Below are 26647 nucleotides of genomic sequence, written 5' to 3'. Positions count from 1 at the left end.
CCATGTACTCAGGGGGACCCTTAGGATGTACTCTTTGTACATCCTTGGGGTGAAAGAACTGCAAAGCTAATAAAAACCAGTGCTCTCATAACACCAGAATGCTCCTCGGTGCTCATGTAAGCAAATATATGATTCTGCCTCATGCAGCACTGTCAATAAGATACCTTCCACAGACAGAGACATGGGGTGGAGTGTGAGGAGCAGACACAATCCGTGCCAGCCAATATTAAGGAGGAGGAGTCAGGGCAGCCAGCTTCAGCAGTGTTACTGAGCATGCTCAGTCCATGTGCACATGCTCAGTACAAGCCAAGCAACAAATCTGGGGGGACATGACACCTCTGGTGAGGAGGCAACTCTTACTGTCTTTACTCGGGCTGCAATGCTTCCCTCTAGTTTAACAGGAAGAAGGGATGTAACTGGGAACATCTGGAGTGGGATCCTATAGCTCTAGGACACGCGCTTCCCTTTCCTCCAACCTTATGGATAAATTGTGCAATTGACACTCCTTGGTTCAGGAGGGGTCAGAACTAAGGGGATGGTCACTCTGCAGCACTGACCCCTTCTGTCGTGCACAGAGGTCAGACTGGGTGGTACATGGTGATTCGCCATTCTAATATGTCTCTGCTGGTCCTAGAAGTTTCTTTAGAATTTAGATTCCCCCCCTCCAAAAAAAAAGGAAGTTTCTAGCCTTTCTGGTTTTGAAGGAAACTTTCTGCATGTGACCCAAAGTGATATCTTCAAACAGACTGAAACAATAGCTTTGAGAGAGGTGTGAACTGTCCTCCTTTGTCTCAATGTGGCGTTATCATTAGGTTCCAGAATGGGCTAAAGGTGACTAAGAAGATGTGAGTGCTGATAAATGGACACCAAATCTCATTTACACCGGTGCAACTAAAGCTCTGATAGCTTTTACACAAGCATAGGGGTATTAGCCTCCATTTCCTGGATTTATTCCAGCTCAGGAGTTTACACTCTCTCCTTACATTTCTCCAACTTGTTACATTAATTATTCTTTGCTCCATAAAAAATTCCACACCAGGGTTATACAATTCAACTGATACAGAAGGCCCAGAAATGCCTTCACCAGACAAGGCTCCACCAGCTATAAGAATGCCGGACTCCCTTCCGCCGGCACCCATCAGAGCAGATAGGACCCATGGAGAGAGGTTCCTCCTGTTCTCAGCCCATTGGACTGCTACTTTTTCCAACCAGTGGTGACTGGAGTAGTCAGCAAGAATTCCATAGAATTCCAGAGACCCCTCACAGATCATTCCCCTCAGTAAAGCAACAGTCAGATGATGGAGTTTATCAAGCCAGTGCCAAGGCTGGAGAGATGCCCAGAGACCTGTTCCACATTCTTCTCCCATCCCCAAATAGTTGGGAAGCATTAAGGTTACCCTGGATTTGAAGAACTGGAATAAATTAGTAAAAATATCACAATTCCAGTTGAGACAGCAATGGGTATTTAGAGACCATGTATCAGCACTCATATCTTGTTGCTGAAGTCGCTCCATACATTTCCTGATCAGGCAAGTTCTAAGGTTCTCCTGTGCCAAGGGACATTTGCAATGTAGGGCCTATCCTTTGGCCTCACCCCTTCCCCAAGTATATTCACAAAGATATTTGTTCTGGAGGCAGCTCTCAGTCAGAAAGAGGTTCATATCCATCCTTTTCTGGACAGCACACAGCAAAGAGCACTGTCAAAACAGAAGCTAGAACCAATGTTATGATTAGTTTCCTCCAAGAATGGACTCATGGTGGACTTTCAAAAAGTCATCTTACTGAGTTTCACTTACAAAGAACATCAGAGTCACAATTAATGCCAAGCTCCTCTACTGTCTTTCAGAAGGCCACCAAGCCTGTGAGGTATGCTTGGCATCATGTATAGATAACTTGGCCTGTACAAGACTACTCACTTCAGAGAGAAAACAGAATGAAACCAGTACACGAGCCCACCCTTGTTAAGTAACCTCTTGTCTTAAGAATCCACCCCAATAATACTGAATGAAATTATGATCTCATTTACAATAAGGTAATCTGGAACAACTCCATTTACTTAATTGCCACGGGTGTAACTAAGAATAGAGTCCACCCACATGATACAGGTCTGCTCCACCTTTGCTAGAAGTTCATCTCAGTTAAGCAACCAGGTTTTAGATGATCAGTTGAGCAGTTGCTTAAGCCAAGTCTCAGTGTTGATAAGATTCCCCAAGGCACACAAAGTACAGCAAGATTGTTCTATTAACTTGTAGGGGAAAAATATCTTGGTGAGGTGGATTAATTCAGCTTTTGTTTGTCAAGCATAGATGGTCTCCTACTTTCTAACCAGTGTCTTATCTTCCACCTAGATGGCCAGAGACAACCGCCCTATGGGACATCCTGGGTCCCTGTGGCTTTGGGCATTCTCACTGCCCTGGTTACAGCTGTTGCCCTGGCACTCATTCTCCTTCGAAAAAGAAGAAAAGAAACTCGGTTTGGGTAAGATAGATTCTTTTCATGGTTATGGGTGCTGGAGATGGTGGTCTTCAGCTCCCTCTCCGCTGGGTTTTTCATTCACTGTTTTTTATAATGAAGACTTGTGGCAGATTGAACATTTCTGCTCCATGTTTGGAGCCATTGCATTGTCTGATAGATTTGGATGGAGATATCCCTATAGCAAGGAATGGCCTGTTCATTGTAATTTTGTGCTTCTGTTTGCCTCCTAGACATGTCTTTGGCACTGTGATCGGCAGGGGAGAGCCAGTGGTCCATTTCAGAGCAGCCAGGTCTTTCAACAGGGAAGGCCCAGAGCAGATTGAGGCAACATGTAGGTAAAATGGTCTGAGTGACTCTTTCCAACAAGTCCCATTCACATGTATATCTTGGTCTCGCTCACCTTTCCCTGAAACTCACTCTTTCGGATGAAAAACTGGGATTAACGCAAATGAGGTTCCAGACGTAGTGTGAGCAGGTGCTGAGCATGTTTCCCTATACAGTTCTCATAGCTATTTAAATGCTAAACCTTTGTCTAATCCAGCTCTGGGAAAAGGCTGTCAATAGGGATGGACTGTCTTGTGGACAAATGTCCACAAGAGTCTGGGTTGAGGCCACTGTGTTGTATTTGAAACAAAGTCTACAGAGGTGAAAGGCTAGTGTGTTAGCCTACTTAGTTACCTAGCTTCTAGCATTTGATTTTACACTAAGAGAACATCTTTTGGCCGCTATCATTCCATACAACAGTGCAAAGCTCAATGGGTCTGATTCGCCACTCCATTGCACCAGTGTTACACTGGTGTGACTCCATTGAATTCAATGTCAGTGGTGTAATGGAGATCAGTCAGTCCTAATAATAATAATAGAACAGTCCGTAGCATTAAAAATGTGGTACAAACATGAACTAATTAATCAGTATGTGGCAAGGAAGAAATATTAGGCTGCTGTTTACAGATGAGGAGCTGAGTCACAGTTAAGTGGTTTGTGCAAGAGTGAGATCCAGGACTAGAAATTCCATTTTCCAGTTCTGTGTTCCACGCTCTAGACTAGATTCTGCAAAGGGGTGATTCCTTGGAGTAGTGCTGCATTGCTGGACTGGGATGGTTGCAACACATTCCTTTGAGTCTGTTCCTCTGGGGTCAGAAATTGCTCTATTGCCCTAGTGCCCATCATGTATTGTGTATTATCTTATCCATCCTCATCAGGCATAGGGAGACTTGTACTGTGTGTAATAACAGCTAAGGGCCAGATCCTCAACCATTGTAAACTGGTGCAGCTCCACAGACTCAGTGGAGATATGCTGATTTACACCAGCTGAGGTCCCAAACACCCTCTGGGAAACTAACGCAAGTCTGTAGCTCACGAAAGCTTATGCTCAAATAAATTGGTTAGTCTCTAAGGTGCCACAAGTCCTCCTTTTCTTTTTGCGAATACAGACTAACACGGCTGCTACTCTGAAACCTGCCATAATGCAAGTCTGGCTCCTCAGTGTTATTTACTGTACTCTTGTATCCCACTTGCTTTTGGGGTTACCAAGAGCAGTGTTCTCACAGGATTTCCATCACTGCCTCTTTGGCACTGAAAGAGCAATTTTCACATGCCTGAAAGTTATTGGCTTCTTCTCTTGCATGAAGCTCAAGGATGTGGGAGAAGCTGTCCCTTTTCCCAGGTCACCAACATATTATGTGGGAGTAGGACTGAAGGGCTGGATTATGGGAGCGTGCTAGAGGGCTGGACTCACTGGATGTTCTCATAGAACCTTTTGTCATGCATCCCTCTTTTGATCCCTCCTCCTTTCATTTTTCCAGTGGACAGCATAGGGATCAGTGATGAGCTGAAGACCAAACTCAAGGATGTTCTAATCCAGGAGCAGCAGTTCACTCTGGGAAGGATGCTAGGCAAGGGTGAGTCTGTACCAAAACTTGAACAAGACCTAATACACTCTGATTAATGCCCCATCTATTTCAACCATCACCAAGTCAGGGGAAGTGGTTACAACCCATTTGTCCCTTGATCCTGCTGAACATGGTTAAGTGTTGTAGTTTTAGATGGGCACTAACCATCTCCTGGGTTAAAACAATTCAAGGCTTTGGCTTGATTATGGGGATGTGATTAGGCCACATCTACACTACAGCTGTTAAGTATTTTTTAATCAGGTCATGAGACTAAGTTATAGCTATCGTACACATAAGGTTTTACACAGTACTCGTGGTCCACTGGTATGCAAACTTTCCGGGTGTTTTAAGCTAAGGCAGATTTGCTCAAATTTCAGCCATCCCTTCAACTTACAAATGTATACAATGCACCTAAATGGTATGTAAGGAGTTCTATAAAAATTGTATCCCAATAGGCTTTAGAAACTTAAATGAAATAAGGCAGCACAGAGACTATGAGGCACTTTACAAAAAAACCAAAACAAAACCCAAGACCAAAAAAAATATATGGATCCAGATTGAAATGTTCTCTGTCTTGGGCGATTTGGGTTTAAAGCATTATAGGGGTAAGTCTGCAGCTGGATCTGAATTTGACCAGAATTTGAGAGTGTTCAGCTCTAGCATTTGAGTTCAGGTTAATCACTAGAAAAACGTAAAGCATTTAATCAAAAGGCCACAATTAATCCAAAGGGAAACTGAAGTCAGGCGGCATAGGTAATGGAAAAGGGAGTTGGTTTTCGTTTTGACATAAACAACAGGTTTCTAAGATTAGCTTTAATGCAATTCTCTTCAATCCTGCTCCAGTGAGACTGTACTGCCCCCCCACCCACCCACCTCCCCAGCCTCCAAAAAATGTGCTTCTGAAAGTCAGTTTCATGGTAGGAGGATGATCTTCCTGCAGAAAAAAAGGGCTCAGATCTTGATGCTGCTAGGCAATAGAACTTGGGTGTGGAGGCAACATGTGCCTGCCCCTTGTGTCTGGATTTCATTGACAGGTAGAGAGGATCATCCCACTGTTGACCCATCTGGCCAGATCCTCAGCTCACACTCTGGTGCTCCTGGGCTGCTTCCATGGTACAAATGAGCTGGAAAGTTGCCCTAACAAGGCACTTGGGCATTCCCTTAGTCTGAGAAAATTCCTAGATGGCATAGGCCTGGTGCCTCCAGTTCTGCACTATCTTCTCCAGGCCCCCAACCCCAATTCTCAGCACAGGGGTGTTGTGGGAGTAGGAGAAGGCATGGGTGCAGTGGGTGGAGTGCCTTGTGCTCTGATGATCCCTGGCTGTGTAACAGCCTTTGGTTGCCCTTAGGGACAGCATAAAGGTGGCTTTCAACTGTCTTTTACCCCCCAACTTCTCCCACTTTGGGTCCTGTGACCTGGTCTTTTGTGCATTGTGATTGTGGAATGACCACATGTAGCATTGAGCATGGCACTGGAGAAAAGCTAGCAGAAAGAAGCTAACTTCTATCAGGTCCTTTCACTTGTGGCGTAGATGCCAGAACCACCTTGCTCCACTTTCTCACTCTTGCTCTAGTGCTGCTTACTTGGCAGCATTCTGATCTGAAACAATATACCTCAAACTAAGTGCATTCGTCTACAAGATAAGCGATTATGAAATCGTGTGGATTTAGCAGCTGGAACTTATCCCATCAGGCAAATCAAAGCTACACTGAAACTAATGCAAACTGATACATTATATTTGTTTTAAATCTGTGTTATGGTTTAAAACCACTTCAGGCCAAAACAACTTTAACATGGTATAGCCAGCCATGCTGTGTCTACACCGGGGCCTTGTTTTCACTGGAGAAATTTACTGGGGCAAACACCCCCTCAATTGATTGAGGAGTGCTTCCTGTCCACACACAAGTGCTTGAATAGATTGTCAGGCCAGCTATAGTCAGTGGATGTTAATCCCTGAATTTGCAGAGATAAGGCCCAATCGTGTCTTGGCTGATTGATGAATCCCACTGGCACCGTCATTTGGCTGTCATCTCTGACAGCTGTCACCTTGGAGAGCTTCCTCAGATGAAAACTTCCTTAGTTCTCCAGCTGAGAGACCCCAGCCAAGCCTGATTCAGCCATGCCCCTCGCAATATCCCCTTTCCAGACATACTCCTCAGCTGTGATCCATGGCCCTCCCTCCAGCTCTGCACGTCCTCAGTCAGCAAAGGGTTGCCAGTTGAAACTGTCCCCTACCTAGCATACCTCCATCACGGTATTTCCTTTCCCTTGGTCATGCTGCCCCGGCCTCCCACGCACGCATATGCTCATGGGCTGCTGAATGGGACTGCTGTAGGAGAAATGGAGCTGGTAGCCATACTCCTTATAGCTCTTCAGCTCCCAGCTTCTGCCTCCGTGATCCCTGGAGTAAACGTGATGTGAATCATCTGCGCTAGCATTGTCTCCTTACTGCCTGCTCTGGTTTATTCCACAGGCGAATTTGGGTCGGTTAGAGAGGCGCTACTGAAGCTGGAGGATGGCTCTTTCCAGAAGGTTGCAGTAAAGATGTTGAAAGGTGGGTGAAAGCAGGGCTACTTGAAACACTTCCAATAAAATCACTTGGAAAGATTACATTTAGGCTTGGAAGGGTTCGATTTTGCTCAGTAAATGTCTATCAACATTGATTTCACCGTACATGCTCCCGCTGAGCCACCTCGCTTGTTTGCTGATCCCTTTTCTTTCCCCTTCATCTCTGTCCATTTCTTCTTTAAAAAAATATACACTCTTCAGGGCAGGGACGATGCCTCCTTATGGTTTATACAGCACCTAGCACATCCTGGGCACCACGAGAAGCAAATAGTAAATATTATTACTATTAAGTTCAGAGAATGCCACTCAATTCCTTGATTCTGCACCATACTAAGTCCTATGGCATGAACAATTCCATCAAGTCTACTTGGCCCTACACAGGTAGCAATGAAGGGCCAAATCCATCCAAATATATCCTGAAGTAAATGGATGAAAGTCTCTGGGCCAAATTCAGTGGTGAAGTAAATAGTAACGTAAGTTATGTGTTGGGTGTAAGTGACAATATAGCAGAACACCCATTGATTTGGCATTCAGTGGATGTACAAAACAAGCCTAACTTCCATGTTGACTGGGAAGTGGGGTTGTAGCTGGAAAAGCAACTACCAGATAAAGCAGATAAAATAAAGCAGGACATTTTCTCACATACACACACTCACACACTAACCTGCGCCACTCCATCCCTGTCACTCCTGGAGCCAAAGTCAGACGTGATGTAAATGGGTGCAGCTGCCATTGGCTGAAACAGAAGTTATGCTTGCTTATTCTTGGAGCTGAGTTTGGTCCCCACTGAGCACAAGACTGTAAACTACACTCACTTTTCATTTATTTAATACCAGATTAGTGCAAGTTACACTGTTTTGCCATTTACAAGCATTTTTCTGACCAGTTTGTAAACCTCTGGCTCTGAATCTGATCTCCCAGCAGGTCTTAAGAACTCCCACCAAATTCAGCAGTGACATAAAGGAAGGGGAAATGACATGCTGCACTGAACCCTTAGCTCACTTCACAATCTGGAATAACAGCAGAAAAATCCAGATTTATACTGTTGTTATCAGATCAGAAACTGGTCAATGAGTAACTTTCACGCCCTTTAATGTCACTGCTGAATTTGGTCCAAGATCTCCAAGGCTGCTGGTGCCAAAGAAATCATCGCTCCTGCAAAATAAAAGAAGCAATACTGCTAAGAGATATAAAAGCATTGATCTTTTGTGCCACCAAGGTCATGTATTAAATAGTCTCCCCCATTTTGGACTGGGATTCCAGACTATCTAGTTGGTTGGCAACATCTTTAATCTCTTCTGCCAGGCTATCACCTCCCCCCACACATTATAATTCAGTTCCTTTTAGCTAATTAATTCCCATGTCTTTAAGCCCCACTCATGATTTCTGTGACTTCCAATGAAAGCTGTTGCTGAGAAAAGAGCTGCTAATCGACAGGTTTTTGCTCTGCCAAGAATGAAGTCACCAGATGTCCCTGATGTATGCTTGAGGCTCTCTCCCTGTTCCAACTTCTGTTCTCCCCCTACGTCCCAGGAGAATGTGGCAGGCTAGGCTTTGTTGTGAAATGTTATCTAATTGTGCGTCTGAGACAATGTGTTATGCCTCACAAAGCAAGCTTCTGATAATCATGTCTCTTAATGCTCCTCTGAGTCACTGAGGAAAAATCTCGTGCTTCTGTCTTTCAGCGGATATCTTCACCTCAAGCGACATTGAAGAATTCTTGCGAGAGGCTGCCTGCATGAAGGAGTTTGACCACCCACATGTTACTAAATTGATCGGTGAGCCAGAAGCAGAGTTCTGTGGCACAATGTAGTTCCTCCTGCCTTGTCGGATCCCAAACTGCTTCATAAACTATACACATAAATGTATACAGACTGTGCAACAGCACTGAGCTGCAGCCAGCTTCTGGAGCGGTGGGCAGCCGTGTTCCACTGGCCCTCCCCATTGTGTGGGATGTGGGTGTTGCTCCTTTCCAGGCCCATCGGGAATTGAAGTGTGTGTAATTATAGATGTGTGTGCACGCACACGTATATTTTTAATGCAGCTGTAAATGATTTCTCTTAAACCATTTCTCCGTTCTTCCTTGGCTTTTGGAAATGCATTCGGCAACGTTAGCCACAGATGGCCTGGCTGAGAAATAGCTGGTGAAAGGGATATGTTGGATGGGTCAGTGGAAAAAATAGGGGAAAAAATAAACCTTTGTTATCCATCAGATTAGAAACTCCTAAACCGTGAGAAAGAAGACAGCAGGACATTTCCTGCCTTGCTCTAAGGCATTGTGGGGCAATGCAAGCAAAACTCCGAGTGCTCTGTGGTGCAGGTCACCACCCCCTTTGGAGGGATCCTAGGAACTATAGGGCCCAGGCCTGAAGGAGCTGAGTGCCTCCTGAATTGTGTTGAGCACCTGCAATTCCCCCTGAGGTAGGTGTCTCTGCACCTCATAGGGTCAGGCCCTGAGAGGGAGGGTGGCACATGGAATTCAACCCTCCAGAAATGTGAGTGACCGTGTTGCCCCCAGACTGTTAAGAAGAGGGAGAGGCAAGTGGAACGCCCTGCTCAGGATGGACCTGTTTGCAAACTGCTCTTTGCTGTGTGCTCTCTCACCCCAGGAGTCAGTTTGCGGAGTCGCCCTAAGGGTCGGCTCCCAATTCCCATGGTCATCCTACCCTTTATGAAGCACGGAGACCTCCATGCTTTTCTGCTGATGTCCCGGATTGGAGAAAACCCCTTTGTAAGTCTTTCTCTTTGTACAGTTCCTCTCAGGGAGGGGGAGGGGGCGTGCTGGGAAGATCACATTCACACTGGTGCAGGTTTTTATCTCTCAAAGGTACTTGCAAGGGGCTAGAAGGTTTTGATCTCACTGGAGACTCCAGGCTCACAAGGTTCTGAAATGACTTTACTTTGTCGTGCGTGCATTGAGGACAAGCTGCCTCTCCACTGCCCCCAGTGTGGACCAGGGGGTAAATGCCTCAGTTTGGCCCTGAGTGACTGGAATGTTCAAGGGACCAATCTAGAACTGTGCTTTCTTGCAGAATTTGCCTCTTCAGACATTACTCAAGTTCATGATTGATATTGCCAGTGGGATGGAATACCTGAGCTCGAAAAACTTCATACACAGGGACCTTGCTACTCGGAACTGCATGTAAGTGGGCCAGGCGCTTTCATACCAAACAAAGGCTAGGGAGGGAAGGAGGCAAAGCCTTCATAAGAGAGAGATAAGAGAGAAAGGAGTGAGAAGCCCCATGAAGTCACAGGAGGGGGCGGTAGCCTGCCTTTTCCTGAAGGGTTAGCAGGATACAGTCCTTCCTTCCAAGAAAGTGGCAACAGATATGGGGAAGCTAAGACCTATTAGCTGTGTAGGGATTCATAGATTCGAAGGCCAGTGGGGACCGTTGTGATCACCTAGTCTGACCTCTTGCATAACACAGGCCAGAGAACTTCCCTAAAAGTGGAGCTTTTGGAAAAACATCCAATCTTGATTTACAAATGGAAACTCTACCAAAACCTTTGGTAAATTATTGCGATGATTAATCACTCTCACCGTTATTTCCCATCGGAGGAGTGGCATATCTTCACAGGTGACTCCTAGGGATCAGTTTGGGTGCTTCACTGAATCTTATCTCCAGCACTCCTGTCATTGGGTTCTGTGTGTATTTCGCAGGGTTGATGTTTGGTGGGGCGCATGTTATGTTTTTGCAGCATTGTGTCATTCTGATGAGACATCATCAGGTATTGTTGCAAGGTCACGATACAACATACAGAGCAGAGAGTGGATTTGCGCTGTGATAAGAGAAAGGAGCTTTTAGAACTGCCAGAAAACTGTGTCAGCTCTGAGGGCTTGATAATGAAGATGTTAAAACTAATCTAGGATTACCCAGGGTGCACATGGAACCCACTGGTGACACGTGGACCTTGGCCCACCGCGTGGATTTTCTCTTGAAATAACTAAATTGTTGACAACTGTGCATGATGCAGCATTGCGGCTTCTCAACCACCTGCCTGGTGTGAGGAAAGAGAGGGCTTAGAGGGCTTAGTTTCTCATCCCTCCTCCTCCCCTGTCTACTTGGGATGGAGCAAGGGAAGGAACCAAACTCTTCTTTAATTAGTCAGACTGGTGTACATCTAAATAAAACCACTTCCAACCCACTAGGCACCTGTCTGCATCTCAAATAGCTTCGCAAATTTGGCCCAGGCAGCGGAAGTTTAAGTGCACCATTTTGCACAAACACTGTGGGTAGGGGAGGCGATTCTCTCTGGACCGCTTTCGGTGGAAGTCACTCTTCTCCCGCACTGCCAGGGTCGTAGTGACTCCCCTGTTAGTCCCTAGGAACTGTACTGAGACCTCCAACCTATTTCACATCCCCACCAAATGGGGATGACTTGGGGACACTACCAACCCTGGGCCCCATTTGATTTGGTGAGCTAAAGCTGAAAGGCTCTCTACCTTATTACCACTGCCCTGAGCTGGCCAGTCTTGGACTTATTTCTAGCTACCTGAATGTAGCCCGTAGTTGCCTTCTTACTCTTTCACATTTTCCCTTAGGTTGGATGAGAATATGAACGTGTGTGTTGCAGACTTTGGGCTTTCTAAGAAAATCTACAGTGGAGACTATTACCGTCAGGGCTGCGCCTCCAAGCTGCCAGTGAAGTGGCTTGCTCTAGAAAGCCTTGCAGACAATCTTTACACAACACACAGTGATGTGGTAAGTTTTGCTCTAGTGTTTGGAGCCAGGTCCAACTCCCCTAGAAGCCAGTGGAGATTTTTCCGTTGACTTCACCAGACAGTGAATCAGGCCCTTGGCGACGGAAGAGGATCATGTGAATGGCTGATGCCTTGTGTGAAGGGATGGGCGCATCTCTGTCTCCTGGCTTGGATCATGATGTCAGAACTGGGGAATCTGGGAAATGTTTTGAAGCTGAAAAGAGCAGTTTGTGGTACAAATATGACAGTGATGACTCCCTCTCACCTGGCCCTCTTCTTCTTTTACCCCTCGCCATTTCTCATCCCTGGCCTCCTTCCCTCACCTCTCTGCCTCTCTTGTTCCCCCACCCCATCCTTTCTATTCCTCCAGTTTCATCTTTCCTTTCTCACCCTTGTTCTTCTCCCTTTTTCTCTGCCATCGTTCTCACACGCACACACTGGAGTAGCTCTGGCAATGCTATTTCATCCAGCAGGGGGCTGTGTTGAGGATGACATCACACATCCCTGCCATATTGTTATGTGGACTAAAAGGCCACTCACTCCTTAGATACTCCTCCTTATTACATTTCCCTAAGGAAGTGAGCACAAGCACATACACCTGGAGCTCCTCTTCCTTTCCTCTAGGTCTGCCTTTTGGTTCCCTCCTCTCTCCCTTGCTGCCTTCTGATCTGGCTTCCCATTGGCTCCTTCCTTTGCCTGTGGACCTGCACTGCCAATTACCAGTTGTTGACGCTGCCTCTGAAGAGGCAGCTGGTGATACCATACAGCAGTGGTTCTCAAACTGTGGGTCAGGACCCCAAAGTGGGTCGCGACCCCATTTTAATGGGGTCACCAGGGCTGGCATTAGACTTGCTGGGGCCCGGGACCAAAGCTAGAGGGCTTCAGCCCTGGGTGGTGGGGCTCAGGTTACAGGTCCCTTGCCTGGGCCTGAAGCCCTTTGGCTGTGGCCCCCTCTCTGAGTGGTGGTGTTTGAGCAGGCTCAGGTTTGGGTCCCCCCCTCCTGGAGTTGTGTAGTAATTTTTGTTGTCAGAAGGGGGTCGCAGAGCAGTTAAGTGTGAGAACCCCTGCCATACGGCCTGGCTGCAATATTGCATGAGGTACTGTCCTCGACCTTGATGCTGAGTGCGCCCAACAAGTGACTGATGACACAACTGCATGTATCGCTGATTATGAGAAACAGTCTTCTTTGCACACAGCAAATCCTGCTGGTTAGACTTCCCCTGGCATTTTCCAAAGATACATGTCAGAACATACTAAGTCAAAAGTGGCTCATTCCCTGCACTGCCCTAGGCATCGTGGCCAAACTGTGCACATCCTCTAGTAGTCCAAAATCTGGCACAGCGCAATAAGTTAATTAGCTCACAGCAACCAGTTGGAAAAAATAATGCCCGCTGCCCTGGCAAACAGGGAACCTGTGATTTTCCAGCTCTGTTTGCTGTTCTGTTTCAGTGGGCATTTGGTGTGACGATGTGGGAGATTGTGACCCGAGGACAAACCCCTTACGCAGGCATTGAAAATGCAGAAATCTACAACTACCTCATCAGGGGCAACAGGTTGAAGCAGCCCCCAGAGTGCCTGGAAGACATGTGAGTAACTTGTCCCTTGGTTTGTTTTGACCCCCATGGAGAATCCTCTCTTAATGGAGACAGAGAGAGACAGAGACAGCTGGCATGGCTTCTGTTCACCGTCTATTTCTTTTCAATATTTGAAGACACCTGCTAGAGACAGTCATTGGGGTTGCTACAAACTATAAAAACAAGGGGCCAGTTTCTCTGCTGGCGTCACACCACCGAAGGCAGGGTAGTTACACATACAGCTAACTATGCCTGAGACTTTGCCCCCCTTGCTAAACTATACCCGCGTTGAAACTCCTTGAAACTCACTGCTTCCCACCTCCTCCAGGCCAAAGCCTAAGCAAAGAGATGGACCTTGTGCCATGCCCTGAAGGTCAGAAGATTAATAATTTGGCAGAACTATGGGGGAAGCATATCTCAGAGCAGAGGACTCTCTATTGCTAGGCACTGTCATCGAAAGCATCTCTGCTGACCTCAACTGCAGTTGGCAGAATATATAGGCAGACTGAGGGGCCTCTCAGGTAGCCAGAACCTGAGCCATGTAAGGCTTTATAGATCAGTGTCCACATCTTACACTGCGGCTGGAAATGGCAAGGAAGCCAAGCCAGTGCTTGGAATGTTGGTGTAATATATCCTCAGACCCTGCAGCTAATGCCACTAGGCAGCCACATTCTGCACCAGCTGTAGCTTCCAAATGATCATCTCCACACTGCATTGCTGGGTGATGAAGTGTTCCCTCTTTGTAAAATTACATGGAATGTGTGTATCCAGATCTTTCACTCTATAGATGCTGGCATAAGCCCCCCAGTGCTGGAACAGACTTCTGCCTAGATTGAGCTATCAAGCTGGAATGAATCCCTTGAGGCTGAAGCAGTCTTTATAGTTCCTTAGCTCCACCCCTAATACATGCTGATCAATCAGTGCCCTCTACCTGACTCAAAAAGGAGTCTCAAAGCTGGTAGCAAATACTGCCATCTTTCTCAGCTCCAAGAGGATTACTCCAATGCATTTCCTAAGGTAAAAGCCTTTTCATTCTGGACAAAGGCATCTGAGAAAAGGAAATGAGAAGCCATCCATATTGAGCACTCCCAGCCATTGGATTCTACTTTCCCATTTTTCCTTAAGCATCTTAGTACAAATAATATATTCTCCATTTAACCCTTTCACTAGCCGCCCTATAAGGTCTCCATGTCCTCTGTGGCAGACCACTCCATCACACAGCCCAGCACAGGGGACGCTTCTGAAAATGTTGGCTCTCCCTCTCTGTCTCGCTTTCCCCATCTGTAAAGTGGTGCTTATAGAATGATCTGGAGGAATCCCTATTTCACGGAGTTGCCTGTCCCCCATGTTGGCTGTTCCACATAAGGGAATGATCTGGGCTCTTGTTAGTAAGTCATTCACCTTAGTCTTCATGGCAGATCACTTTTTGACTGTTTCCTAGCATTTGTATACCTTTTTGTCAACCCATTGTTTGACTCTGGCAATGAAGCCAAAATATACAGTGAATGTGGCACTGCAGAGTAGCGAGCAAGTCAGAGTAACCAGGCTTTGGTCAATTCTTTTGTACGGCGTGTTTGTGTAGTATGTGGGCCTGCTTCTGATTGGTGTAAATCAGGAGTAATGCCATGGGAGCCAACTGCTCCAATACAAAATTAGTAACGGGCTCAATAAAGTGCTGTCTAGCTACAGTAAGAAGAGTAAAAAATGCCATCATGCAATTCTGTATTCTTTGTTTCTCAGTAAACCTCATATCAGATTGCTCAGTTTACAAGTTTACAGGTCTATTTGTTTTGGGGTGCTTTTCACTGCCAGAACTGTCAGATCTTGCTCTCCCGGAAGAATCAGCAACAATAAAGATTCTGGAATAGGAATTTAGTTGCCAGCTTGGTGGGTGATGCACAAAGAAGAATACAAGAGATCTGGCTTTTTTCTAGCTGAATGAGTTCTGCTGGGCTGGTGACACTAAGAACTTGTTTTGTTCCCAGGCTGAGCAGAGCTGAGTTACGTATAAAACACATAGGACCTGATTCTTCCCTCCTTACCTGAGTAAAACTCGCACTGAGGTCAGGGAGAGTTTGGCCTGATTGAGAACTGTGGGTTCTGATCCACATGAAGCAGATATGTGACACAGATCCCACTTTTCAGACTATACCGTCACCCTGGCCACCCCACCGGATCTAACCATTGAAGTATCTGGGGTAAGCTAAAGGTGCCTTCCCCAGTAAAATCCCCACAAGAAGGAGCAATACCACCGTTGCCTGCCCTCTGGAGGGTGAATCCTGCCTGGCATAAAAGGGCCAGCCTAGCTCTGGGAAGTTTGATGTATGCCTGTCTGCACTAATTTCTGTGAGTTTGGCCCTCGTTCTCTTGTGCTGCATTGTAAGAGGGAAGAGCTCCTTCCTGGCCATCTCCCTTTGTCGGTTTTGCAGTTGGTCCCATGCTTAATTTGTGCCAGGGCTGAGCCCCCAGCCCCTCTAGGCTTGGCAGTTCATAGCCCCGGCACCTCTGGGCTTGCTGTGACGGTTATGAAAGTACAAAAATTGTTTGAGCCCCAGCACCACTTTCATTACAAATTAAGTACTGAGTAGGTCTCACTGGAGAGCTCTGTCTCTGACCACTGCAGCAGATGTTTCCCAGGCATGTCTTGCGCTAAGTGAGAAGATGCTCTCTGGAGAGTAGGGAAGCATGTGTGTGCCATCTCTTCAGCATGTACCAGTTGTAGGAAGTTATTTGCCAGCCCTGAGGTGGATGGTCAGTGTTGGGATCTATTTGATCGCCTGGTCAGTTTGAGTAGGACCAGGTTTTTCTAAAAGTTCACAAACTCAGGATAGTAGGTCACGGTTTTCTTTAAACAAAGAGGAGCAACCATGTGATCCCCATCCTCCAACACTGTTGGCTCCCAATCCGTTTCAGGACCCAGTTCAAAAGCCATGCTTGTATTTAAGAACCTCCATGGACTTTCTTTATCCCATTTAATGGATCTCATCTTCCCTCCTCACTTTCTCTGCTCTTCTAACATGACCTAGCACTCCTGGTGCAACATCTACAGTGCCTTCATGGAGGCATGACTGGATGGAGGGGGACAGAGTGGGGATTGGGGGGTTGTTAGCCGGTGGAGCGTAAGAGGTTCTCCTGCTGAGCCACAATCAGGAGCAGAGCTAATAGCTCCACTGCTGACTCTGACCTTTATCCACTCTGGCACTCCTATAACTTTGCCTGTAATGACTGAAGCTCAGTTGCTACTTGACCTCAGAAAAAGCAGTCTACATAGCATGACTGGTACCATGGCTGATAAATGACTGATAGAGTTGTGCGTGTGGAGGTGGAATGTGTCACAGCCAATCTAGGTGGAACACACAGTAATCTTGGTAAATTTTTCCAGAGCAAACAAGGCCATTTTAAGTTCAGTTATTCGAGCAATGGAGACTTTGTCTGTTTCTTTACAGCCCTCTGAACCAGAATAATAGTGCCCATGGTACATGAGGATGGTGCCCTTTACCAGTCAAGTTGTCATTCTGTCATAGTAATAGTAATAGTATGGGTGGCGGGTGAACCCCGGGCTTGGGGAGACTAGACCCCAGCCCGGACCACACCTTCTTCCTGAGGCCCCACCCACCCTGCCGGAGCCCAGAGTCCCCCCACCTCCCAGTGCAGCAGCCAGCCGCACCCCCAGGCTGCCGGAGTGCCCCCAGCCCCGGAACGCCAGGCGGGTGAGCGGGCGGCTCAGCCCCCACCCCCCAAAGCCCCGGAACGCCGGGCGGGTGAGCGGGCAGCGCAGGCCCCACCCCCCAAAGCCCCGGAACGCCGGGCGGGTGAGCGGGCGGCGCAGCTCCTCCCCCCCCCCCCCCCCGCAAAGCCCCCGAACGCCGGGCGGGTGAGCGGGCGGCTCAGCCCCCCGACCAAAGCCCCGGAACGCCGGGCGGGTGAGCGGGCGGCTCAGCCCCCCGACCAAAGCCCCAGAACGCCGGGCGGGTGAGTGGGCGGCTCAGCCCCCACCCCTCAAAGCCCCAGAACGCCGGGCGGGTGAGCGGGCAGCGCAGGCCCCACCCCCCAAAGCCCCGGAACGCCGGGCGGGTGAGCGGGCAGCGCAGGCCCCACCCCCCAAAGCCCCGGAACGCCGGGCGGGTGAGCGGGCAGCACAGGCCCCACCCCCCAAAGCCCCGGAACGCCGGGCGGGTGAGCGGGCAGCGCAGGCCCTCCACCAAAGCCCCAGAACGCCGGGCGGGTGAGCGGGCAGCGCAGGCCCCACCCCCCAAAGCCCCGGAACGCCGGGCGGGTGAGCGGGCAGCGCAGGCCCTCCACCAAAGCCCCAGAACGCCGGGCGGGTGAGCGGGCAGCGCAGGCCCCACCCCCCAAAGCCCCGGAACGCCGGGCGGGTGAGCGGGCAGCGCAGGCCCTCCACCAAAGCCCCAGAACGCCGGGCGGGTGAGCGGGCAGCGCAGGCCCCACCCCCCAAAGCCCCGGAACGCCGGGCGGGTGAGCGGGCAGCGCAGGCCCTCCACCAAAGCCCCAGAACGCTGGGTAGGTGAGCAGGCGTCACGGCCCCCCCACCAAAGCCCGGAACGCCGGACGGGTGAGTGGGCGGCGCAGCCCCAGCCCTGGAGCACCGAGCAGGTGAGCGGGTGGCATGGCCTCCCTCCCCAACCCCGGAGTGCAGGCCGGCTCCCATTAGCCCCCCAGCCTGGGGTTCCATCTACGGGGGGGGAAGAGCCCCCCACAACACAGCCAAGGAAGCAGGAAGGGGCCTGGGGGTGAAGCGTTGGCAGTGCCATGCAAGGCGGTTTGGGGAGGCACAGCCTCCCCCTGCCTTTGATACCCGCTGCCCATGAATTGTGGATGGGTTCCATTATGCCCGAGGAACTGAGATAACAAAGTTTAGATAGAAGCTTTTAGAACTCTGACCAGAAATTTTTGCTCCTAAAGATCTGGCTGCTGGTTTGTTTTTTTATTTTTCCTCCTCGCGGTTTTATCGATCATTTGATTAGGATCTGGAACAATAAAATCTCTGATCCACCGTTGAGAGTAAAATACACATACTATTGAACAAAGAGCAGGGATCTGCGGCCCCCTGGGGGTCCGCGAGCCCTTTCAGGAGGACTGTGGGGCCCCACGGCTGAAACCCGGTGCCCTGAGCCCCGGTGCTGAAGCCCCCTCCCCCCGGGCAAAGCTGGGAGCAGCTCCTGAGTGAGTCAGGGGCTGGAGGTGGCACTCCTTCCATGGACCCCGCTCGGCGGAGCTGGCTCAAGCCCTGCCAGCCCTTGTCCCCCAAAATAGAAGTAAAACTATGCCTATGCCCAAGGGTCCCCTGGCCCGGAGCCCTGAGTTCCCCAACCCCACCGGGCCCTGGAGTTTTTATAGCATGTCGAGGGGGGCCTCAGCAAGGAAAAGGTTGAGAACTCCTGCAAAGAGAATAAAAATCTATTACTACCCATTGCATTTATTCGGGGTTCTATTCATGCCAAGCAGCATCAGTGGACTGATGCTCTCCCAAATCAGCTTTGTCTGACTGGCCTTTTGATTTTGATCTTTTGTGTGTGCGCCTCCTGAAAAACCTGCTTCTTGGCAACCGTCATTCCGACCAAAGTGAAAATACTCTGGAAAATGTGAGGAGACTAGGAATTTGATCCTATTGAACATACTGAAGGCAAATCCTCTCACCCTGTGCCAAGCCTGAGCAAACGGCTTTTGTGTCAGTGAGCTCTGGAGACGGATGTGTGCTTTTTATTTTTTTTGTATTGTAGCTATGTCAATTTACTGCCCAAAAAAGCATGTATCTGCTTCTAAAAGGCTCTAGTGGCACCCCTAGCTCAACCAAAAAATAAGCATTCAGAATTCAGATTTGACAAATGCCCTTGTTAATTCTACAACACACCAAAACTAGAACTCTCCCCTCCCCATCACCCTACTTTTTCCTGCTCAACCCACCCCGGACAAATCCTAGGAATATTCACTTAGGGCTGTGGGTGACTCCTCTGCAGATCTGGCTGCTTGACTTGCCTCTGTACACAGAGATTTTTGGGGTGGTAGAACAGAATTACTCCCAGAACTTCCACTGGAATCGGGTGGAATTGCATGCTCCCCCACCCTCCATTATGGCTTGTCGGCACAATTGACCCCTAAAGTGGTGGCTGTACCATGTCGCTGAGTGAAGAATTGGGTCCTGTTTTGTTAGTGGCTTTGCCACATGACTAGTGGCCAGGGTTACTTTGCACACAGACCCTCTATATTTTTCAGCTTTCTTTACTCTGTTTGCATTGCAGCTATGATCTCATGTGCAGATGCTGGCATTCTGAGCCCAAGCTACGCCCTAGCTTTGGAATGCTGAAATTACAGCTGAAAATGATTCAGGGGAGAATGTCCATGCTCTCGTCCAGTCAGGATCCTTTATATGTCAACATTGGGGAGGCCAAAGAGACTTCTGGGAGCAACCCTGCCCTGTATGCTTCATTTAGAAATCTGGACAGCGGAGAGAACATTGCTGGAGCAGCTGCTGCTGTCACTAGTGACTATCGCTACATCATGAGCCCCTTGTGCCTTGGAAATGATGTTGGAAGTGAAAGGCGTCCCAGTGCAGCTGAAGGGGAGGCCAGGAGCCTTCTGCAGGAGCTGGAGTCAGAAGGAGAGAGAAGTTGTTAGCCTGTAAGAAAGAGACGCTTCCGTTCTCTACGATGGGGTGTGTGCAGCTGTACGGCCATGTCGCACTGCTTTCTAAAGCCAAGTTGGAGGATGTTTTTAAGCCGCATGGGTAGCTATAATTAGGGCTGCTTCTGTAGCTAGCACCATCTGTATGGGCTGCTGTTGCGGGCAGCTCAGAAAGATCACAAATCATAATAACCCCTTGGACTTTTGCGGGGTAGGATTAAAGGTCGATCGCATCCAATGGGAGTGGGGTTCAAAGCTACAGCAACCAATGAGTGTTTGTTTGCTCGGCTAATTCTCATTGGCTGCCACCATAGAGTTGAATGCACATACTAGTCCATCAGTGCTTGCTATTTTGTGGATGCTTTTTCAATTCTGGCTGTGTGAGTTTTGGACCAGTAGATCTGGAAACACTGGCGAATATTTACGCTGTCGTTCAGGACATAGGGGAAGAAAAGCCCCCTTGTGTTCACTCAGCAGTACTGCCTAGACCTGTTGCCTACCTCAGTGGTTCTCAATCTGTGATCTACGGAGCTGCTTACACACAGTGATAAAACAGCTAGTGTTTTTCAAGCAATGACACTTGTTGCTAGAAGTAGACCAGCCCGGGGCACTCTTAGAACTTCCAGATGCTTTTGTTGAACAACTAAACTGAAACCAACAAAAATCCAACACCTTTCTCCACCCCGTGCACCTGTTTTGTGTCTTTTGTTTTCTTCTGTTTGATCTGAATGCAGCCCTGATTAAATGTGCAGCTTTTGTAAAATGAGATGGCGGGGGCAACCATGCAAGAGGATAGAACCATACTTCACAGAGAACTAAATCGAGCACTGCAGTGGGGGCTCGCAGCAGTGCAGGGAACCCCTCCTCAGTAACACAAAGTGGAGAGGAAAGAAAAAGCACAGACACAAAATGAAGGTCGGTAACCATACATTGACTTCAGCAGAAGCAGGATCCAGCATTTGCTTTGGAACAATTTTATTTTAATCTTCTTCCTTAACTGTCCTTTTCTTACCTTTTTCATGTAACCAGGCACTGTAGGTGCCACTGAAAAGATGTGGAATCGTTGGGAGCAAAGGGATCAACAAGCAGGAGGTGCTGGAACAATTTGGATAGTGGAGGTCTTGAGAGCAATTGAACCAAACTGTAAACCCTGTATATGATGGAAACCATTTCAAGCCAGGGGGTGCTGCTGCACCCCCAGGACCCCTAGTTCCAGCACCTATGTCAATAAGGGGATATCTATCTAAAAAAAGCAGTCCTCACTATGAAAAAATATGAGAATCAGGGGCCTTGCTGATGAGGAGGTCTTCAGGCATCTGCAAAAGATCAACCACATTGGAACATATTCTGCTTATCACTGCAGCCTTCCAGCGAGGGAGAGATTCATATTTCAGCTCTCTCCTCCACCCCGAAATCAGCATGTCAGATACATTATAACTGCAAACAGTCATGTGTCTTGTTTTTTTAAATAATTTAATATTTTAATGTAAATGGGCAAGTGTTTTGTATACCGGTTCCCAGCACTTGCAGAGACGTGCAGTACACCTTACCCCGGTTGTCTGAATGTTTACAAGACCAGGATCTAGCTCATTTGATTTCCTGTGCCCTGAAGAACTTTGCAGTATTGTGTGACTTGGGCTTCCACATTGCACTCCCCTCACAGCGAATGCTGTAAAATTCAATGTTTATACTTTGAAATGAAGTGGTAAAGATGGGACCAAGCTGAAAAGTTCAAATCCAGATCTGGAATATGAATATCCAAACTTTGCTGACTATGATTTTCATTTTACCCATTGTAAAGAGAGGTGGTGACTGCAAAATTCAGAGCCACATTCCAGTCTTAATTTAGAACAAAGTCTGGTGTAGTTGGAGCTGGGGTTTTGAAACTCAAAACAACAATGTCCTAAAGCTGCCTTCCAGAAGTCCCACACAATAGACTGCACCATCTTATAGACCAGGAAATGTAGGATTTTTCTTCTCAATTTAACTGGTATACAGAAAACACAGGTTATAAGTGAGCAAATAACACATAACAAAGGGTATTGTTTTACCCCAGTACCTGTGCAGGTACATACGTGTGTTTACTGTGGGAGGTGAAGGCCACGTTCCCTGCAGCCAGCTGGGAAGTGGAGATGTACCTATAGAATCTAACTTCTGGAAGCATCTCATTAGTTTTTATTCTTTTTTTAATAATAAAACGTGTACTGTGTCTGAGCCCCAGCCTTGTGTCCACTCCATCTCACAACTGATGATGTTGTTCTTTAAGGGCCTTCTCATTCAAATGAGGCACCGATGAAATTTGTTGGCCTCATACATGATTCCTGCTCTGCCTGCCCCCCCCTTCACATGAAAACACAGTGAGCCAAATCTTTCTGCCTGAGGAGCTGAGCTCAGGGCAGGGGGATTCCTGGGAGTGGGGTGGGGATGAAGGAAACTTCCAGCCTTCCTAGACTGCAGAACCTCTCTGTGTCACTACTGCAGGCTTGAGACTGCCACTAGCCCTGCTGCTGTGTCCCAGTCTGTGATGGCAAGGGCTGGTGGAGTAGCGGATGTTCCAGCCCAGTCGCCTGAGCCTTCCAAATCCACTGGGAAGGAGCTCAGAGGGAGCCCCTCTGGGGGATGATCTATAAAGAATGTCAGTGACTGGGATGTGGGCGATTGTTCCTACTGGTCAGAGCAGGAGTCAGTATCCAGGAATCAGAGCCAAGGGTCAGAGGTCAGCTGCCAGAGCTGAGGGTCAGACTGGAAGTCAGAGCTTAGAAATCGGAGCCAAGGGGCAGAACTGGGTTACCTAGAGTGAGGCATGGCAGGAGCAGGGCTAGTAACAAGCAGGTGCAGGAGCCATTGGCAAATGCTTGAGTAGCCACTGAACTGCTGTTGCTGGGCTTACGATCCCACCGGCGGAATCTTCCAACCAATCAGCTAGTTAGGCAGCCTACTACTGGCCAGCTGTGGAGACTGGCTCTAACTCTGGCTATGGCTCTGCTGCAGGACCTGATTCCTGATGAGGAAGAGCCAGTGCCAAAAGAGGAAGGAGGGTAAAAAGAGTCACAAGTGCATTGATACCTTAAGACAAGCCTTGCCCCATGATCTGAAAATAGCAGCTGAGTGATTCAGAAGGACAGACTCAGGGAGGACCTTCCATATACAGAGTCCCTGATCAGAGAAGATTGTGCCCCAAATGGCTGCAGGGGATCTTTGGGACGGACAGCAGAGAGATCCCAGCCAATCTCAATTGCCTTGCGGGTTGCTCAAATATTTTGGTGTTAGATTGTTAGGGGCTTCATATACTTGGCTTGTTCCTGCTCCCATTAAAGTCAGTGGGAGCTTTGCCATTGATTTCCGTGGCAGGGAGATCCGGGCCACCCTCAGCAAGACTCTGAGTAATGTCTCAGCCTAATACTTCTGATTTTGCCATTTCAGCCATCGTTTTGGAAGGCTGACACTTCAAAACGGAACCAACTGTTCCCCCTCCTTGCATGCAGCCAGTAGAGTAGCGCAGACTCCCCCATAACAGTGTTTTTGCTTGGGCTGCAGCTTCACCCTAGCGTTCCCTCTGGTGGCAGAGCAGAGCAGTCAGAAGGCTTAGGCTGCCTGTTCTTACAGAAATGGGAGCTCCACAGGAATCCAGCCTGCAGATTTAAACCTGCTCACACTCCCTCCTACCCCCAAACGCCTCAGCAATGGGACCATGACTCTTCTCTCCCCTTCTAAGTTCTGCTCAGGCCACTCAGTGTCTGTGGCACTTACAATGCCTTTTGCAAAGTAAATTCTGCTGCCTAGGGGCAGGGAACATACCCTGCTACATGGTTCTCCCCTGTCTGTAGAGCTATAGCATACCGGCTATGAAGAGGAGAGAGGCAGCTATGTGGTGAGGATGCTGCTGCAGAAATTGTTCTCCTCTGTGTATGCCCCTGTCTCTTAGTGAAGGCCTCTGTATGTGGCACAGAGGGGAAGCATATGCCCCTTTAAGGAGGAAAGAGAAAATGTACTAGGGGGTGGTCAGATTTGGAACCTGTCTACCTGGACACTTTCCCCTTTGGGAAATAATTAAAACCCAGTTATTTAAAATGTTGATTTATTTCTAAATCTCAACAGAAATTTCTTAGCCCTGGGTCATCTCACCAAGGGGGGGAATAACCTCAGCCTGTCACTTACCATGAATGATCAGGGTGGTGGGTTTTTTTATGTCAGCACCTACAGTTTTGGGCAAGCTGGGATGATTCTTTCACCTTCTTCCTACAGTACCTTCTTGTAACACTTGGAGGAGAATAGGTCCCCTTTTTGAAACATTACTGTGCTATTGTGCCTAGTAAGGGCGCCTATGTTGTCTTGTAGCACAGCCATGGTCTCATGTGCAGCTTGTTTATACATAGGGGCCGATCCTGCAGTCATTGCAACCCCATTGACGTCCGTCCTATTGACTTGGATAGAACTGCACTAGTGTAACTAAGGTTAGAATTTGGACCATATGTTTGATGGGACAGAATAGACTTATTGATGTGGCTGGACACATCTGCAATGTGACAATAAACCACTAACCAACGCAAATGAACCATTCTCTCCACCACCACCGCCACCCCTTTTTTTCTTGGCATACACTTAGCTAAGTCTCACAGGCCTTACTCCATAAAAGTTCCTACTGAAATCAGCCACGGTTTTGCCTGGTTCAAATCTTGAGATGGTCAAATAATGGAAAAAAAGCATGTTTGCAAATCTATTCCTGAATAAATTACTTGAACTCCATTTGGCTGTTGTTCACACTATTCATTTTGTGTCAGTTTTCAGCCAACTGCCAGCATTTGCCAATTGCCAGCGTTTCAAGAATCCATAGCTGACGTTTGTTTATAAGCTTTTCTATGACACTCCTTGTCGGTATCTGAGACCCGTAGTCACGGATTGATCATTATTTGTTCGTCAACACTCATTATGCTCCTGTTAAAAAAAATCAGTTATCCAGTCAAAGAGCAGAAAAGACAAGTGGCTCTGCTTCTCATTTACTTGTTCTCTCAGTGTAAAGGGACTTTAGCGTCGATGAGCATTAAGACCGTAATGACTGTAGGTTTTGAGCCTTACAGTGGTGAAATGTGAAAAATGGCTGTGATTCTGCTTTGGCCCAGTCTCCTATTCCATATAGCCTCCATCTTGAGAGACTATAAGCTGTTCCATTCCTAAATCTGTGTGGGCTGGGGAAAGAGGGTATTCTCCGCCCAGCCCACAGTCCCATTGACATTGCAGAGGGGCTATGTATTTAAACACCATTGCTGCTCCCCTGGGTCTAGCAGAGTTTCTCGGACTACTATTCTGAGAGCTTTCCAAACACGGCTACAACTAGCATGTTTCCAACTGTAACATGAAAACCATGTCAATGTTTTGGGGGTTTGTTTTTGCAAGCTGCTGTTTTCTAACTGAGAAGCTACTACAAGAAATATTTGACCTTAGGAAATTTGTTGCACCTGCTAATTGAAGCGCTCACAGCTAGGATAGGGATTTAAAGGGGTTGGTCTAGTTTTTTAAAACCTTTTTAGGGACTGTCTGTTGCCAATCTGCTATATGAATGAATGGGAATTAGGAGCAAGGAGGGGATTGGTCTGTATGTGGAAAATCCTGCTGGAAATATACAACATGAGGCTAAGTAATGCTCAGAGCATTTCACCAAAGAAACAAAACTGACAGCTCTGAAAGCCTTGAGACAACTTGAAGGGCACTTAAGAAAACAACATTCTGTAACTGTAACATAACTAATACACTGGATTCAGCATGTTACTGCACACTTAGCTGACATGTAAGACATGGTTTCTGATTGCTACCTTGTTATTAACTGGACGGTAGACTGTGGTGTTTCTCTTGTGTTCAGACTATTATTACGTTTGTAACAGTGGTTTTGCCTTGTGGAGAGTGGTGGTTCATGGAGCACTTGCTGGTGGTTTGCAGAGAGCTGGTTGGTCACATGAGGGTGGTTCTCCTTGTCTCTAACTATTAAAAGACGTTTAAAATAGTTTGGGCTAAATTCTGGGCTGGTGTAAATAGGCAGAGTTCCATTGACATCAGCTGAGGAGCTGGCCTATTAAATAAGTATTTTCCTAATACTATTTCTCCATGTAAGCAATTGCTGTAGTTTCCACAAGGATATTACATGAACATGAATGGGAGGGGAGGTAGTCTGTACATTTGTGTATGGGAGGGAGATGTACATGGAATTGCTTTATTAAGATCTAGCCTACACTGTGGAAACATTTGAGAACTTCTGATTTTAGAGAATTGAGATAAAAATATAGGGTTCAATATGCCTTTCCAAATACATTTCTTCACTGTGGATACATGTTTTTTATTCTTCTTCACATTCTAGTAAAATAAAGTGACAATGAGGAGCACATTTCACAACTGGACCCAATTCTACTAAGTTATACTAGTGTAACTCTAGAGTAAAACAACAGTGAAATTCACCAATTTCATCTGAGTTACTCTGGATCTACAGCAGTGCAAATGAAAGCAGAATTTGGCCAGCTATTTGCAATATGTCCAGAACAATAAAAAGCATTAATTAGGAGTTTAAATCCACCATTAATGCTCTGATTACTTACCAATTTGAGCTCTGAAGGTTCTGTAACAGCTCTTCTGTGATCATGGAGTGTATGCCTAAGGTGTAATATGTTACTGGGATTAAAAGTGCAAATTTGCATAAGGGGGACACAATAAATATATGAAGGATCTGAACTAAACTCCCAGAAAAACATTTTTTCCTCTGTGTCATTTAAATATCTTCAGATATAATGGGTCAGATGCTGGCTTC

At 47.5% G+C, this 26647-nt stretch overlaps 1 protein-coding gene across 1 annotated transcript in view; it reads left to right on the top strand.

Moving 5' to 3' along the window:
• Positions 1-19931, top strand: part of TYRO3 (TYRO3 protein tyrosine kinase) — a 55153-nt gene extending 35222 nt beyond the window's left edge. Inside the window, exons 10-19 of the mRNA XM_077820266.1 lie at positions 2359-2478; positions 2706-2806; positions 4281-4376; positions 6842-6922; positions 8622-8714; positions 9546-9667; positions 9969-10078; positions 11480-11639; positions 13088-13224; positions 19473-19931. Coding sequence (XP_077676392.1) covers positions 2359-2478; positions 2706-2806; positions 4281-4376; positions 6842-6922; positions 8622-8714; positions 9546-9667; positions 9969-10078; positions 11480-11639; positions 13088-13224; positions 19473-19848 — 1396 coding nt within the window. The 3' untranslated portion in view covers positions 19849-19931. The remainder of the gene's footprint in view (positions 1-2358; positions 2479-2705; positions 2807-4280; positions 4377-6841; positions 6923-8621; positions 8715-9545; positions 9668-9968; positions 10079-11479; positions 11640-13087; positions 13225-19472) is intronic.
• The last annotated feature ends 6716 nt before the right edge of the window (positions 19932-26647 follow it).

This window comes from Eretmochelys imbricata, chromosome 6, assembly GCF_965152235.1.
Source record: "Eretmochelys imbricata isolate rEreImb1 chromosome 6, rEreImb1.hap1, whole genome shotgun sequence".
Taxonomy (NCBI): domain Eukaryota; kingdom Metazoa; phylum Chordata; order Testudines; family Cheloniidae; genus Eretmochelys; species Eretmochelys imbricata.
The sequence above is the reverse complement of the archived record's forward strand: the minus strand, read 5'-3'. Positions and strand labels throughout refer to the sequence as shown.